Source organism: Somniosus microcephalus, chromosome 6 (assembly GCF_052327205.1).
Source record: "Somniosus microcephalus isolate GS21.2 chromosome 6, FLI_Smic_1.0, whole genome shotgun sequence".
Taxonomy (NCBI): Eukaryota; Metazoa; Chordata; class Chondrichthyes; order Squaliformes; family Somniosidae; genus Somniosus; species Somniosus microcephalus.
In genome coordinates this window covers 81773692-81790252 of record NC_140992.1, presented here as the reverse complement: position 1 = coordinate 81790252, position 16561 = coordinate 81773692, and the positions used below count along the sequence as shown (strand labels likewise).

General features: G+C 43.1%; 1 protein-coding gene across 10 annotated transcripts in view; it reads left to right on the top strand.

The window, feature by feature from the left end:
* The window catches only part of rsrc1 (arginine/serine-rich coiled-coil 1), a 525104-nt gene that overhangs the window by 301966 nt on the left and 206577 nt on the right, over positions 1 to 16561 (top strand). For all 10 annotated transcript variants that reach the window (XM_085990442.1, XM_085990445.1, XM_085990446.1 and 7 more), the window contains one exon: positions 6507 to 6558. In XM_085990442.1, coding sequence (XP_085846568.1) covers positions 6507 to 6558 — 52 coding nt within the window. The remainder of the gene's footprint in view (positions 1 to 6506; positions 6559 to 16561) is intronic.

The window sequence follows — 16561 nt, the reverse complement described above, 5'->3', positions numbered from 1 at the left end:
GAAAAAAATTTTATGCAGCGAGTTGTTATGATGTGGATTGCACTGCCTGAAAGAGTAGTGGAAGCAAATTCAATAATAACTTTCAAAAGGGAATTGGATATATACTTGAAAAGGAAAAATTTGCAGGGGTATGGAGAAACAGCAGGGGAGTGGGACTAATTGGATAGCAGTTTTCATCAACAGGCACGATGAGCCAAATGGCTTGTTTCTGTGCTGTTAAGATTCTATGATCTGGGCTGTGTGAATTACACGTTAATTTTAATCAAGGTGTGAAATTACAACTGTTTGAATTAATTGACGTATATCACAAAACATGTCCTATTATTTATTTTAGCGCTGTTTGGGGAAAAAAACGGACTAAAATTTTGCAAGCTCACAGTCTGCAAAAATAAGGATGTATAGAATATGCGTGCGCATATTACCACTCACCAGCAGATATCCCGGAGGACCTGATCTGATTGTCCTTGACACCTGAGACAAAATAAAACCTCCTCTGTGGACACATACTTGTGTGACAATTCTTGCTTATGTTCTTTTGCTTATCACAAATTATCACGTCATTAATTAAGCCTCCTATAGAGAGGTTTACTTAGACTGTCAGACTAGTTGCTTGTCCTTAGGCAGAAATTTGAAGATTTTTCTGGCTTAAGGAGAACAGGCTGGGCTAAATAAATTGGTTAAAAATCTCAAATAAACTGGTTGCATTTTGAGCAAGAAAAATTATTAATTTATGTTTTTCTGTCATGAGTAAAATTTTGTTCATGTCTGCAAGTGCCCAAAGAGCAGGAAAATTAAAAATTTGTCGGCACTGTTGGCACATTCCTTTTGATGAAAATGAGAGCATGAGTTGTATTATTCTTCTATATCTGGCCTTCCCTCCTCGTGTACAATCTTCTCACTCTTATTGTTCATCTTTCTACTGATCTCATCCAAGTTTATTTTTCTTGATGATGTATTTTTCCTACTGTTGCAATGTATGGTGTTGTGCAGGAGAAAATTGTGTGTGGAAAAAGTAATGCAGGAAATTTGTTTCCTGAGGACGTGTACACAGGTAGGTAGGTGCATTTGTTTAATTAAACACCTGAAAGTATGATTTGAATTTTTGATTTATTTACCTATTAATGCATGAATTAAAGGCAATTTGATGCAATTTAATAATCTGTAAATGACAGAAAAATAAAGGAAATGTCCAACTTTTCTTCAACTTTGCACATTTAGAACTTCTGTGTACTTTTTCACATCTTTAGTTGGCATTGTAACCTAAATAACTTTTCTTTAAAAAGGCTTCATGAAACTTGTATGTTTCTCATAAATGAGCATGCCACAGATATATCTGTTCACTTGTACATGTAAAAAGTAACGCATCACTTCAGAAACTTCAAGCCTGTGTTGGATTTTTCATGAATTTAGTAAGTGACATCATTGCATTACACATTGGATCATTTTTTTTAAAAGCATCCAACTTGGTAAGAACATGTAACTTGAGTGATTACTAGTTTAAATTACTAAGCAATTCACGTTAAAAAAAAATCTGCCTCTGTTGGAAATCTAAAATAAAATCAGGAAATGCTGGAAGTTCCTGTCCATGATGTGCCAAGTCTCTGTAAGCTGTGTGAAAATGGCATCTTGCCGTCTGGCTTCCCATTCAAATGTATTGAATGGCGTGAAGCTCCTGTACTGATGTCGTAGATATGGACTAAACTCACCACAGAAAGTTAGAGTTTGTCCATTTCAGTCTAAGTACCCTTTTTAACAGTGTGATGAGTCTTAATTACTGCCAAACAACCTCCCTGGCACTGACAATTAACTTTTACAAGTGTGGAGTCTCATTCCTTCAGATTTTAGTTGTTGGAGATTTTTAAAAAATTAAATGAAATATTTTTTTACTTTTTCTTTCTGTCTCTTTTTCTCTCTCTCTCTTAACCCAATCTTTCTTTCCCTCTCTTTATTTCACTTTCTGTACCTGATTTGACATTGAATTCACTATTCTAACTTACACTTCCTGATTCAGACTCTGCGTTGTTCATTAACAATACTTCAATCTGGTTAAGGAGATATACAGGACTGGATTTTCTCAGTGCGGGCTTAGCCGGCCAATTAAGGTGACAGAGGACGTCAGCGTATGACGTTTGAGAAGCTGTCAAACACTGACAATCCATGTTCTAAGGTGAGCCCTTGTACTGAAGACTCACCAAACCTCTGTCCTTAGCAGAAATCAGATGGCTGCTGCATCAGAGAATGCAGCAGCCACTCTGTCATCTCTGCTGTTGCAATGAGGTACCTCTGGATCCCCAAGGGTTGAAGCCTGCAGGAAGAAGCAAAGGTAAGTAAACTTTTTCGAACACTTTATACTCACCTCTCATACCTCTCTACACTTGCACCCATCACTCATCTCCACAGCGGACCTTTCGACCTCTCTCACCCCCGCAGACCCACTGCTCACCTCGCTGACCCTAGCAAGGTTCGCAGCCGTCAGGAAGCCCGCACTTGCAGGGGTAAAATGGGGATAAGTCTCTTAACTGCCTGTTAACTACCTGTTAACAGGCAGTTAATTGGTTGTAATCCCCTTCCTGCCTCGAGGAGACGGGTCCCTGCGCGAGTCGGGGATCCGCCTCTCAGGAAGATGGCACGGAGGCGGGTTGGGAGCGGGTTCGGTACCCGCTCCCTGTTTCTGCCATTTTCCCGGCAGCCACGCCTCCATACCCGCCTCCCCAGGGCTGGCAAAATTCCCCCCAATGTTGCTTGCCCTGTTCACATTGGTCTCGGATGCCCAGTAGAGGGCGCCACGCTGTTTGTATTTCTAACTTAAAGCAACTTCCAGAGAAAAGGTCACAGAAATTAGAAGGCCAAGGACAAAGCTAATGGTTTGCTGGCTACAGTAAATTCTGGCCCAATTAATCGGTCTGCTTTGTAATTCCAGCTCTGTTCATTTGTTTTCACTTAGTTTGTCGTATGTTTTAAAAGTAGTTTCAGTTGAATGTGCATTCTTCATGTGCCAAATGTAAGTGACCTGTTTACATGTGTGGTTTATTGGAATGTTTTGACCAGAGCAAAAGAATCTTTGAAGAAATCACCGTAAAATTTGTTCCATCTAGTTTGTGTTTTACCAGCAGATTCGTGTGTATTTTAGCATTTCCCAAGTTAATTACAAAGATCAAGAAGAACATAAAAGCAGTTATTCTTGAGAAACAATCAAGAGCTCTATTATTTTTCTGCTGAAGTAAATTATATTTTACAGCAGGTACTGGTGCAATTAATGCTCTATTGTTACACTGAAAAAACTTTTTTTTTTTTACCTATACTGCTACTAGTGGGGACGGTGATGCATTTTAGGTGGTTTTGAGAGAGTGATGTTCATTCTGAGTTATTCCGTAAAGATTTGCACAACAATAACAACATCAGAAAGGTTGCATCACCCCAACGCTACAATACTTTGAATAAATAATTATGGGTCTCACATCAGGACAAGAGCCCATAAGTCTTCTCATTACTTTTTCATTAGCAATCAAAGATACAATTTTTCCATAACACAAAGAAAATAGAATCTTATTTTATGGCCAAGTCTTGGCATTGTTTTGTTTGGACGACTGCAGAAAAATCCTATAACTTGCTTCTGGTCTCAAAACTGTACAGAGTTATGGGAAGAAGTGGCCCAGTCTTTTGCAACACTGTGATCAGGACAGCCCACCAATATTGGTTAGACCACATTTGGAGTACTGTGTGCAGTTCTGGTCACCATATTATAAAAAGGATATAGAGACACTGGAGAGGCTGCAAAAAAGATTTACAAAGATGATACCAGAACTGCAAGGTTATACCTATCAGGAAAGAATGAACAGGCTGAACCTTTTTTCTCTTGGAAAGAAGGCTGAGGGGTGACCTAATAACAGTCTTTAAAATTATGAAAGGTTTTTATTAAAATTATGAAAGGATTTGGTAGAGTAGACAGAGAGAGAGAGAGTGTTTCCACGTGTGGGGAAGAGCAAAACTAGAGACGATCAATATAAGGTAGTCACCAAAAAATCTAATAGGAATTCAGAAGAAACTTCTTTACCCAGAGAGTAGTGAGAATGTGGAACTCTCTACTACAGGGAGTGGTTGAGGCGAATAGTATAGATGGATTTAAGGGGAGGCTAGATAAGCACATGAGGGAGAATGGAATAGAGGGTTATGCTGATACGTTAGATGTGGAAGGATGGGAGGAGGCTCGAGTAGAACATGGACTGGTTGGGCTGGATAACCCGTTTCCGTGCTGTATATTCTATGTAATATTGTTAACACTTAAGCCAGATTTCCATGTCAATCCATTGCAAACATCAGCACAAGATGTCAGCTGTGAAGCTTATCACCACTTCTGCCTGTGGAACTCTCTCCCAGAAGGCACTGTCTGTCCATTGCATTCAAGTACAGAGCTGGTTGGTTTGGGTTAAACTTGGTTTGCATGAAGCATGCAATTAGTCATGGGAATTCTCTGGCACCTGGTACAATTTCTTTTGATTTTTATTCCCTCTGTGCTCCCTGGATCCATCAATATCAAATTTGTGACACATTCTTGTTATACACCCTGTTAGTTACTTAGTGTATAAAAAGAAAAAAGACACATTGAAAATTAAAATATAAAAGTCAGTGAACTCGGTCAGTATTTATTTTATTTTCGTGAACTATTTCAGAAAGTTACTTTTCAGATGTAATTTTTCTGTTATATTCAGTTGTAGTCGGCCATTAAACTAACACTCCTTATGTGTTGGCCGTAGCTCAGTGGTAGCACTGTCGCCTCTGAATCAGAGCATTGTGGGTTCAATTCTCATTTAATCTAGACTGACACTCTAATGCAGTACTGAGGGAGAGCTGCACTCGGGCACTGTCTTTTGGATGAGGCATTACACCGAGGCTCTGTCTGCCCCTCTCAGGTGGATGTAAAAGATCCCGCGGCAATATTTTGAAGAAGAACAAGGGTGTTCTCCTTGGTGACCTGGTCAACATTTACCCCTCAACCAAAATCACAAACCGATCATTTGGTCATTATCACATTGCTGTTTGTGGGATCTTGCTGTGTGCAAATTGGCTGCCACATTTCCTACTTTACAACAGTGACTACACTCTGAAAGTACTTCATTTGATGTAAATGGGAACGTCCTGAGGGCATGAAAGGTGCTATATAAATGCCAGTCTTTTTTATGGCAGAATGTGATTATTATATCCAAGTCTGATCCCACCTTCTTCTAAGTTATCTGACCTCAGCTCGGGTAATGGCAGGCAGTGGCACTACAATTGGCCTTAGCAACTCTGGCTTGGGAAGGGATTGGCTCGGGAACCTATTCAGTGACCTATTCTCTATACTTGTGTAGATGAGGACAGGTACTGGCTTGACCGTGATAGCCCCATATTCGAATAACCTGTTAATGCTCACTGCCAAGGCCCATACATGAAGAATGGCCACTTTGGCAAGTTACTATAGAATTGGAAGTGTATCCCAGCAAGGAGCCAATGCCTTCAGGAGATGAGGGAAAGAGAAAACATTGGCAGAAACAGAAACATAATAGTATGCTGTGCTTGAAAAGCATCCCCATAAAACTGTGTCTCACAGATATATAGTATACATTTTGATGTTTTCATGTCTCTCTAATTTTTGCATGCCCCCAGTTTATCTTAACAAAACCATTATACAAAATGGTGTATATATTTGCATCACACAAAGTTGCAGAAAGTGTAATTTTGATAATACTTGAAGCTATAATGTTAAATCTGAGGATTTGTGTGGGGGAGGAGGAGGTTGATGCCTTTGAAGGATTATGCAAATGTGAACATTTCTTTGCTGAATGGGATTGCACGGAGCTCTGGTGGCACATGTGCATGAACTGACTATGCAAATCCTCAAATAATCTAATGATCCCATACTACAAAGAATTAAAGCAAACTTTACATCTTTTTTATTCGTTGGAATTTCATTATATTATAATAGATGCAGCACACCAGCATGCATGTGAAAATGAAGTGTCATTTTCTCTGACAAATAGGTATCATTGGTGGAAAGAGTACTTTTTGGAGCTGAGGGATGGATGTTGTACAAGTGGTTGGTCACAGTACAATTAATTATATTTTGACAATTTAACATCTTACATTCAGTTACAGCCCAGTTATTAGAACAGTATTGCTACAAGAAGATATATCTCAAGTAACATTATGCAGAAATTTCAAACTTCTAATTGGAAACCCTTTTTAAAATTATGTAAAATGTCTAAAACATTTAGTGTTGTCTGGTTTTTATGGGCATCTCGTGTTCCACTCTAAATCAGATTCTGAGGGTGTTCCACCAATCATTCAAAATAGTTGGCTGACTGGTGTGTCTTCTTGATTACACATTAATTGTATATTGTCGTGAACAGTTGCTCTTTTATTTCTTGATGAATGAAAATCCCTTGGACAGTGTCATCATTAATACAAGAAGTCACACAACACCAGGTTATAGTCCAACAGTTTTATTTTTGTTCTTTGTTGTTTTGCAGCCCCCTGCGGAACAGGCCAAAGCGAGACTACAGTTGGTCCTCCAGGCTGCTGGTAGGTGATGGGATTGAAGTATCATGTTGTTTTCTATTCCTAAAGTATCATGCACCATATGAGACCATGTGAGATTGAATTTCCCTATACACATATTGTGTAGATGCTTTCAAAAGATAGTTTATATTTTGCACTAATTTCATTATTTTCTTCGTTGTGAAAATAAACTTTGCCTCATTAAAAATAAATAGAGTAAATATTTTTTCTCATGAAAGCTATTGACTCCAGATACTATGCTTGCTGAAAGCAGATTCTGAAATTGGTTGTTAACTTCTTGGTGCAATTTCTTTTTTTGGCAGATCTGTCTTGTTTGTATTTGCTTGCCAAGTTCTTTCAATTTTTTGGAACTTAGATTCAAACTAAGTTTACAAGGATTTGTGTAAGCACTTAATTAGAAACATACTTATTTGTCTCTTTTAAAAGAATGATAAATTAATGCTGATAAGCTTTACCAACATATTTCACATTTCCTGATGAAGTGGTGTTTTTACCACTTATATATGGATGGCTAGCTATTATCTTTAAAGTGCTTTGAAATTATTATTTGTTAAAATGTTAACATTCCTGAAATACAATTAAACAGTGATATATTCTAGTTGAACATAAGAAATAGGAGCAGGAGTAGGCCATTTGGCCCCTCGAGCCTGCTCCGCCATTCAATAAGATCATGACTGATGTGGTCTTGGCCTCAACTCCACTTTCCTGCCGGCTCCCCATAACCCTGGACTCCCTTATCATTCAAAAATCTGTCTTATCTCCACCTTAAATATATTCAATGACCCAGCCTCCACAGCTCTCTGGGGTAGAGAATTCTAGAGATTCACGACCCTCTGAGAGAAGAAATTCCTCCTCAGCTCCGTTTTAAATAGGCGACCCCTTATTCTGAAACTATGCCCCCTAGTTCTAGATTCCCCCACGAGGGGAAACATCCTCTCTGCATCTACCCTGTCAAGCCCCCTCAGAATCTTATACGTTTCAATAAGATCACCTCTCATTCTTCTAAACTTCAATGAGTATAGGCCCAACCTGCTCGACTTTTCTTCATAAAACAACTCTTTATCTCAGAAATCAACCTCGTGAACCTTCTCTGAACTGCCTCCAATGAAAGTATATCCCTCTTTAAATAAGGAGACCAAAACTACACGCAGTACTCTAGGTGTGGTCTCACCAACGCAGGTTGACTCCTTCAAGCAATCAAACTGCTCTCAATTTGCAACTGTAGTACGTGAACATATATTTTATTGCAGTCCTTCTCACATTTTGGTGAAAATATCTTTTTTCCTGTTCTGTTTCTGATTTTCTCTGATGACGTGGCAACTTGTATTTGATTAATGAGACTGGAATGTATGTGTGTGTGTATAGTAGGGAGGTTGAAGGAGGAATATAATAATTGTGCACAGAGTAGAGGCTGGCTACACTGTCCTAGAAAGATACGCCTTGTTTTGGCTAAGACAGAGCATTGTTGATGCTAGCCATGGAGACCACCATGCATAGGCATTGCATAGACTTACTAACCTAGAATTTTCTGTAAATTTGTGCCTAAAATGCAGTACTCATGGTGTAATGCTGATTTCTGGTGCTAAAGACCAAGGATGTTTGGGCATAAATGATGTACTATAATTTTTATGCTACATGTGAATTTCCTCAATCTTTTCGCCAATTCATTGCAACCATCTGGCACTCATTAACATAGTTCCAACTCCCATGCAAAAGTGCAGCTCACATGAATTCCCTGAACTTAGGCCAGTTCTGAGCTGGCTGTAAATGTACGCCCAAATTTTTAGGCACAACAGAACCCAAAGTTATATTTCTGGTATTTTATGGCATTTTTTTCCAGCAATTCTTTCTCACTCAGACCTAAAATGTATTTTCTGTATCTTTGAATGCATCTTTATGCCACTAGAATGATTTGCATTAAAAACTGGAAAACTTCAACGCATGCCTAATACATATAAATAATGGTTTGAAGGCTTGAGACTTCAATTTTCATGCATAAGTAGGGACTTGAAAGAATATGGCATCAGCTCGGTGCTTTCCTTGGGCCCAGATTGGTTACGCTGATTTCCACTTGTTTTACGCATTTTTAAAAATTCCGGCGTATGTTAATGAGATTCTCAGAAAATGTTGACGTAACTTGCCGATGGGACGACCGCTGTAAGTTTTCACGTAACTTGCTGGTTGCGTTGTTTCAAGAGCCTCCAGACCATTAACTTGTAATGACTAATTTTTTTTTAATTGCTGGGTGTTGGGGGTGAAGAGAAGGCAAGTTATGTTGTGTCACTGTTCCTCTGTTAATTTGTCTCTTAATAAATTATTTGTATCAATTATCATAAAATGGCTTTTAGATTTTCTTTAGAATTCATATGTGGGTGTAGTGGCAACTATTTATACTGTATTTTTGTATCTGTAAATTTGTCACCTTTACAACCTAAGATTTTACTATGTTCATTACCAAATTAGAATTTAATCAGACCATTGATTCTTTCTTATAAATAACTTACTTGAAACCATGCATCCATTGCGAAACATTGCGACCCCAATAACTTGAAGAAATCCACCCTCTTCTATTTGCTTAGTGTTCTTTTTTTGCAACGGAATGCCACTTGTTTCCTTCTTGATTGCAGTATTTTCACTGTTCATTTACGTACTGAGAACACAAAAATACGGAAGCTTTAAATTCAGGATGATCCCATAAACTAGTCACAAAGTGAATTTGACATAAGAGCTATTTTGCATAGCTTTATCTCAAGAAGTAAAATGTCCATGTGTTTTGGGTATTTCCTCCTACTTAAAGTGTACTCTGAATTTTAAAAATACAACACTTATTGTAAAGCAGACATACCATTACAAGTGTTCTATAGGACATACATTTATATTTGCATGTTTCCCATAGTTCAGATATTCTGAATAAAATAGGGTTGATAATTCTGATTGCCTTTTGCAATTTTGGGATTTTAATTCAAATTCTGGGTTCTTCGAGTTCAGGATTGTTTTTTACCATTACTTTTATACTACTATCAGGATCTCCCTTTCACCATCTCCTCCTTTACTGTTTACAAGTTTTTGTTTGGACAGATAGAAGTGCCACAGTTCATTATAATATGAAGCCAGGCAACCTGACAAGTATTTAAGCCAGGTTGTTCCAATAAGCTTTGTTGCTCCTGTAGTCTATGGTGCATTGAGCACTGCCCTGGCTCCTACTCTAAAACACCAACAGGTATCAAGCTTTCAAACTCTAGCTCCTTTTATTTTCACTCCCAAATTGCTTGGCAGTTTTCTCTAAGGACAATTTTACATATCAAACAGTCACTCTCTCACCTGTGCCTGTCTTAGTTCTCTTTATCCCATAATATCTTTCCATTTCTACAGGCATATAAACAGTAAACGGGTAGTAAGAGGAGTGTTGGGGTCTATTAGGGACCAAAATGGTGACCTACGCATGGAGGCAGAGGGCATGGCTGAATTACTAAATGAGTACTTTGCATCTGTCTATACCAAGGAAGAAGATGCTACCAAAGTCATAGTGGTTAGCACGGTGGCATAGTGGTTAGCACTGTTGCCTCACAGCGCCAGGGACCCGGGTTCGAATCCGGCCTCTGTGTGGAGTTTGCATATTCTCCCCGTGTTTGCGTGGGTTTCCTCCGGGTGCTCCGGTTTCCTCCCACAGTCCAAAGATGTGCAGGTTAGGTTGATTGGCTATGATAAATTGACCCTTAGTGTTAGGGGGATTAAATACGTGGGGTTACGGGGATAGGGTGGGATATGTGTTGGTGTAGGGGTTACGGGGATCGGGTGGGATATGTGTCGGTGCAGGCTCGATGGGCCGAAATGGCCTCTATCTGCATTGTGGGGTTTCTGTGATTCTGTGAAAGAGGAGGTAGTTGAGATACAGGATGGGATAAAAATTGATAAAGAGGAGGTACTAGAAAGGCTGGGTGTACTTAAAGTAGATAGGATGCTGAGGGAAGTAAGAGTGGAAATTGCAGAGGTACTGGCCATAATCTTCCAATCCTCCTTTGATATGGGGGTGGTGTCAGAGTACTGGAGAATTGCAAATGTTACACATTTGTTCAAAAAAGGGTGTCAGGATGAACCCAGCAACTATAGTCCAGTCAGTTTAACTTCGGTAGTGGGGAAGCTTTTAGAATTGATAATCCGGGACAAAATTAACAGTCACTTGGACAAGTTTGTTAAGGCATATCATGTTTTACGAACTTGATTGAGTTTTTTGAGGAGGTAGCAGAGAGGGTTGATGAGGGCAATGCGGTTGATGTGGTGTATATAGACTTCCAAAAGGCATTTGATAAGATGCCACTGAATAGGCTTGCCAGCAAAGTTGAAGCCCATGGAATATAAGGGACAGTGGCAGCATGGATACGAAATTGGCTAAGTGACAGGAAACCGAGTAGTGGTGAACGGTTGTTTATCGGATTGGAGGAAAGTACACAGTAGTGTTCCCCAGGGGTTGGTACTAGGACCAGTGCTTTTCTTGATATATATTAATGACTTCGACTTGGGTGTACAGGGCACAATTTCAATCTGGAAGTATTGTGAACAGTGAGGAGGATAGCGATAGACTTCAAGAAGACATAGACAGGCTGGTGGAATGGGCGGACACGTGGCAGATGAAATTTAAAGCAGAAAAGTGCGAAGTGATACATTTTGGTAGGAAGAACGAGGAGAGGCAATATAAACTAAAGGGAGCAATCCTAAAGGGGGTGTATGAACAGAGAGACCTGGGGGTATATGTGCACAAATCATTGAAGGTGGCAAGGCAGGTTGAGAAAGTGGTTAAAAAGTAAACAGGATCTTGGGCTTTATAAATAGAGGCATAGGCCTCGATTTTAACTGAGCCGTGGAGGCAGCCTTGGAGGCGTGCGGGGGGTTAAAATCGCAAAAACTGGCAGGCGGGACCACCCCCCCGCCCGGTTCCCGACTCCGAGCCATTTTTACTCAGGCGTGTCTGATGGTCCCGAATCCGTCCCGCATCCAACAGGCGGGGCTGGTCTTTAAGGCCCTTAATCACCACTAAATGGCCTCTATAATGCCATTTTAACAGTCCCTTGCACTTTTAACCCTTTTCCCACGTAAAACATGCCTGGTGGGAATCACGACTGTGAAACCTGGCAGGAGCACTATTGGCTTGCTGACTATCAGCTGCAGGTCAACCATTAAAGAGGAGATTTGATCAGCCATCATTTGCAGGTGGCAGGATTTTTTGTCTCAGGCCTGGGGCAACTTTTACCAGGCTGTGGAAGGTTGGAGCCTCACACACATCTCCAGTGTGAACTCCTGGGAAACCCCTCTCGCCACCTTCACTCAGCGCTTCCTCAACGGAGGCATATGCCAGAAGCATGGGAGCCATTTTTTCCCTTCCCTTCTGGGCACTACAGGAACTAGAGCACCAGGCGCGGCAGCAGCAGAACCAGGAACAACAGCAGCAGCAGCAGGAGCGACAGGCTGCTGCTCACCCACCTGAGGCAGCACAGGCCAGAAGGGGCCAGCGCCTGGAAGCCCGTCGGTGCAGGGGATACCCCCCCAACAGAGTCTACAGACACACACGGTCAGCTACCTCAACATGACTGAGCAGCAGTGCCAAAGGCGGCTCCGACTTTCGCGAGAGGTAGTGACTGACATCTGCGTAATGCTACAGCAAGACCTGCTGCCCAGAGGACCAGGTGGACACTCCTTACCAGTGGCCATCAAAGCCACCACTGCACTCAACTTTTTTGCCTCAGGCTCATTCCAGCGATCATCAGCAGACATCAGCGGCATTTCCCAGGCGGCCGCACACACTTGCATCACGCAGGTAACCGATGCCCTCTTTGCCCTCGTGCACAATCACACCCATTTCACCAAGGATCGCGCAAGTGTGACGTGCAAGTGGTTGGATTAGCTCATCTGGCAGACTTTCCAAGGGTGCAGGGCGTCGTTGACTGCACACATGTGGCCGTTAGGGCACCCCATTGCAATCCAGGTATTTTTGTCAACCGCAAGGGCTTCCACTCCCTTAACGTTCAGCTGTTGTGTGACCACAAGAAGGAGATTTTGCATGTTTGTGCCATCTACCCTGGCAGTTGCCATGACTCCTTCATACTGCGCCAGTCTAGTGTGCCTCTGCTATTCAGGCCGCCAGACCAACTTCACGGATGGCTACTTGGAGACAAGGCCTATCTCCTGAGGACTTGGCTAATGACGCCATTGAGGAGGCCAGCCAACGAAGCTGAGGAGTGCTACAGCTCTAGCCACATTTCCAGCAGATCCATTATCGAGCAAACCATCGGTTTGCTGAAGATGCGCTTCAGATGCCTGGATAGATCAGATGGAGCCCTACAGTACTCAGTAGCCAGGGTCTCCAGAATCGTCGTGGTTTGCTGTGCACTTCACAACATGGCACAGCGTCGTGGCTTGCAGATTCCTGAGGACCAAGTGGCTCCTCACATACCCTCCTCAGATGATGATGAGGAGGAGGAGGGCGAAAATAACCATCCTGCAGAGGACCAACAACCAGCGGCAGCATTACGCCAGAACATTGCTGCCCGGGATGCAAGGAACGCACTCATCCTGGCCAGATTTGCTTAGCCTAGCCAATCAAGCATTTTGCCTCGCAGCTTCTTACCTGAGCATCGACAATGGCCAAGACCCTGCAGATTCCTAGCTATTTGTCCAGCATACTGACAATTGCAAGTAATCCTAAGCCCTCAATGTGAAAGTCCCATTCGCGAAATGACACACGCCACAAATGCAGCAGTAGCCATCAGACTTTTTATTGACAGAATTCATCTGATGGCTTTTTTTTAACAATACATAAAATTTCACCCAAGTGACTACCCTTGTGACTACTTGTGCTTTAATTTCCTCTTCCGCGTGCTCCTACGTCGTTGTTTCCCTGTGGCTTCAGCAGATGTGGAGGCCCCTTGCTCACTTTCCTGCTGCTCCTGTCTTGACACCTTTGGCGGGCGTCCTCTGGGGTGGCGAGCCTGTGAGGACTCGTCAACAGTCTGCTGCTCCTGCGGCTGTGCAGGGGTTGAGACGTCTATCTCACTTGGGTGTGGACTCCGGTGGGGCCCTGACCAAGGGCTCTGCAGTGGCATGGAAGTGTGAGCGCCTGGAGAGGAACCCCCACTTCCTTGAGGTCTGCCACCAAGCTCCCTCTCATGGGTCTGCTCCCCCTCCGTACCTGCAAGTGTCATCAGGGGGGCCATGGGGACCCGTATCTGCAATACTCAGAAGGACTTCCATGAAGGTCTGGTTTCTATGTTCAATAGATGCCCATCGCTCCTCAAGAGATGTCATTCTATTCTGAACACTCACCATGTTTTCCATACCCTGGCGACTAACCTCCTCCATGGCTGTAGCCCTCCTCTCCTCTACTGTCGCCAGCCTTACCATGGAGCCAGCAATCATTTCCACGTAGGTAGCCATCCTTTCCGTGTTGATGCGTTCATGCGCCAATGACTCCACAAAAGCTCTGCTCATGTTCGCTATGGACTCCTCCATTCGCTCCACACTCGCAGCGACCCGAGAGACAAAACCTGCCAGAGACTCCTGCATCTGTGCATGGAATTCCATCACCTCTGATCTTATGGATGGACCCAGAGGCAGAGGGTTGACATGCAGCTGAACCGAGCTGGCAGAGTCCTGCGCCCTCCGACGAGGACTCTCCACTGCTGTCCCTGTCTCCACAATCTGCTGATGCTCACTTGTGAGCTGTGATACACCAGGTGACAACACTACTCTATGTCCCGAAGGTCCCACCGAGGTGTGAGTGTCTGCGCTGGTGCTGGGTGCGCTTATTTCTGCTGACGCTGCGCCCTCAGAGGTTGCAGATTCCTCTGAGGAGTCTGGAAGCTCAGGCTCTTCCTCCTGGACAGTGGGGATGGGGGGCTCTCGATGATCCTGTGGGGGAGTAAAGGAAAGAGTTAGAGATGTGAGGTCAAGGTTACATGCACATTGCATATTGCAGATGATCATAAGTGCAGCTGTTATAGCTTCAGAATCATTATCAGCAACTCATGCAATGTCAGTGAGAGAGATGGAAAACTATTCTGTCACCAGCTTGCTGTGATGCACCCGTCTGTCCGCCCCCAGCGTGCGCATCTTTTTCAACCCCGACAATTTTCAGGACGGCTTCCTCCCAGGGAGTCAGGTGGGCTAATGAGGCTGTCCCTCCTCCTGTCCTGGCTCGCTCTCTCTTGTTGTCTCCCTCATTGCAGGAAAAAAGAGCTCACAAGTGGAGGTTGAGTGGGAATGAAGGAGTGAGTGTAGAGATTGCATAGCATAAATACTTAGAAGGAGACAAAGATGGAGTGAGGTTACAAGACCAAGGGCCCTCCCTGTGTGTTGTCAGTTGTGTTCAAAGCATCAGAGTGATAGGGAGTGTGTGGGCTGCATGGTCGAATAGTTATGTGAATGTGAGCATAGAGAGAGAGGGAATGGGTAAGGGTGCATGGATGTCAGTGTCAAGTGGGATGTGGAGGAAGAAGTTGCTAAAGCTGAGTGCTGGTGAGGAAAGGCAATGGGGATCAGATTGAGGGTGATGGGAACTTCATACTTACTTTTCCAGTGCGTTGAAGGTCATGGAATCTTTTCCTGCACTGCATCCAGGTGTGCCGTGTGACCCCCAAGGAGTTGACCTCCCCAGCCACCTGTATCCACACAGCCTTGGTCTGACTGGGAGGCCTCTTCCTCCCTGATGAAGGGAACAGACCTCCCTGTGGGCCCTAGCCCCATCCACCAATGCCTGCAGTGCTGCCTCGTCAAACTTAGGAGCTGCTCTTGGCCTCCCGCTGGCCATTGTTCCTGCAGGTTCCTGTGCCATCAAATGGAGAAAGCTTGGCAGTCTGCAGAAGAAGCAAGTCTTGCTGTGGACCTTAAATGCAGCAGCAATGATGATGTCATCGGAGGGGACTTTCAGTCATGAGAAACCCATTTACAAAGGCTTCCCACACGTTGGAAATCAATTGGTCAATTGAGTTAAAATTGCATCAATCTCCCACATCCATTTAGATTCGTGTGGGGAAACACGAAATTCGGGGAACATGCCAATAGCCCGCAGCTGAGTTAAAATCGAGGCCATAGAGTACAAAAGCAAGGAAGTTATGATGAACCTTTATAAAACACTGATTCAGACTCAACTGGAGTATTGTGTCCAATTCTGGGGACTGCACTTTAGGAAGGACGTGAAGGCCTTAGAGAGGGTGCAGAAAAGATTTACAAGAATGGTTCCAGGTATGAGGGACTTCAGTTATGTGGATAGACTGGAGAAGCTGGGGTTTTTCTCCTTAGAGCAGAGAAGGTTGAGAGGAGATTTGATGGAGGTGCTCAAAATCATGAGGGGTCTGGACAGAGTAGATAGAGAGAAACTGTTCCTATTGGCGGAAGGGTCGAGAACCAGATTTAAGGTGATTGGCAGAAGAACCAAAAGCGACGTGAGGAAAAACTTTTTTACGCAACGAGTGGTTAGGAGCTGGAATGCACTGCCTGAAAGGGTGGTGGAGGCAGATTCAATCGTGGCTTTCAAAAGGGAATTGGATAAGTACCTGAAGGAAAAACATTTCCGGGTTGCGGGAAAAGGGCGGTGGAGTGGGATTAGCTGAAGTGCTCTTGCAGAGAGCTGGCACGAACTCGACGGGCCCAATGGCCTCCTTCTGTGCTGTAACCAACCATTCTATTGCTGGCGCTGCTCCTTTCTCTTGTCCTGTTTTCTCTCTTTGCCTTTATTCAGTTGTACCTTATTTTCTTGCTCACTGGCGTTTATCTTCCTGTGTACCTGTACTTGCCAAAGCTTCATTTCAACTAATCACTAGGAACACCACAGATTTTTACTGTCATGTCACTTCTGCAATCCCCAAATCCCCAGTTTCTCAGCTGTCAATCCAGTGGATTTTGTGACTGTTAAAATGGCTGGGCTCCTCAGGATCCCAGCATTGCAAACCCCAATCAAAAGACTAATATTGATTTTCAGTTGCAGCTGTATAAATGCACGTCTTTTTTCTTAATT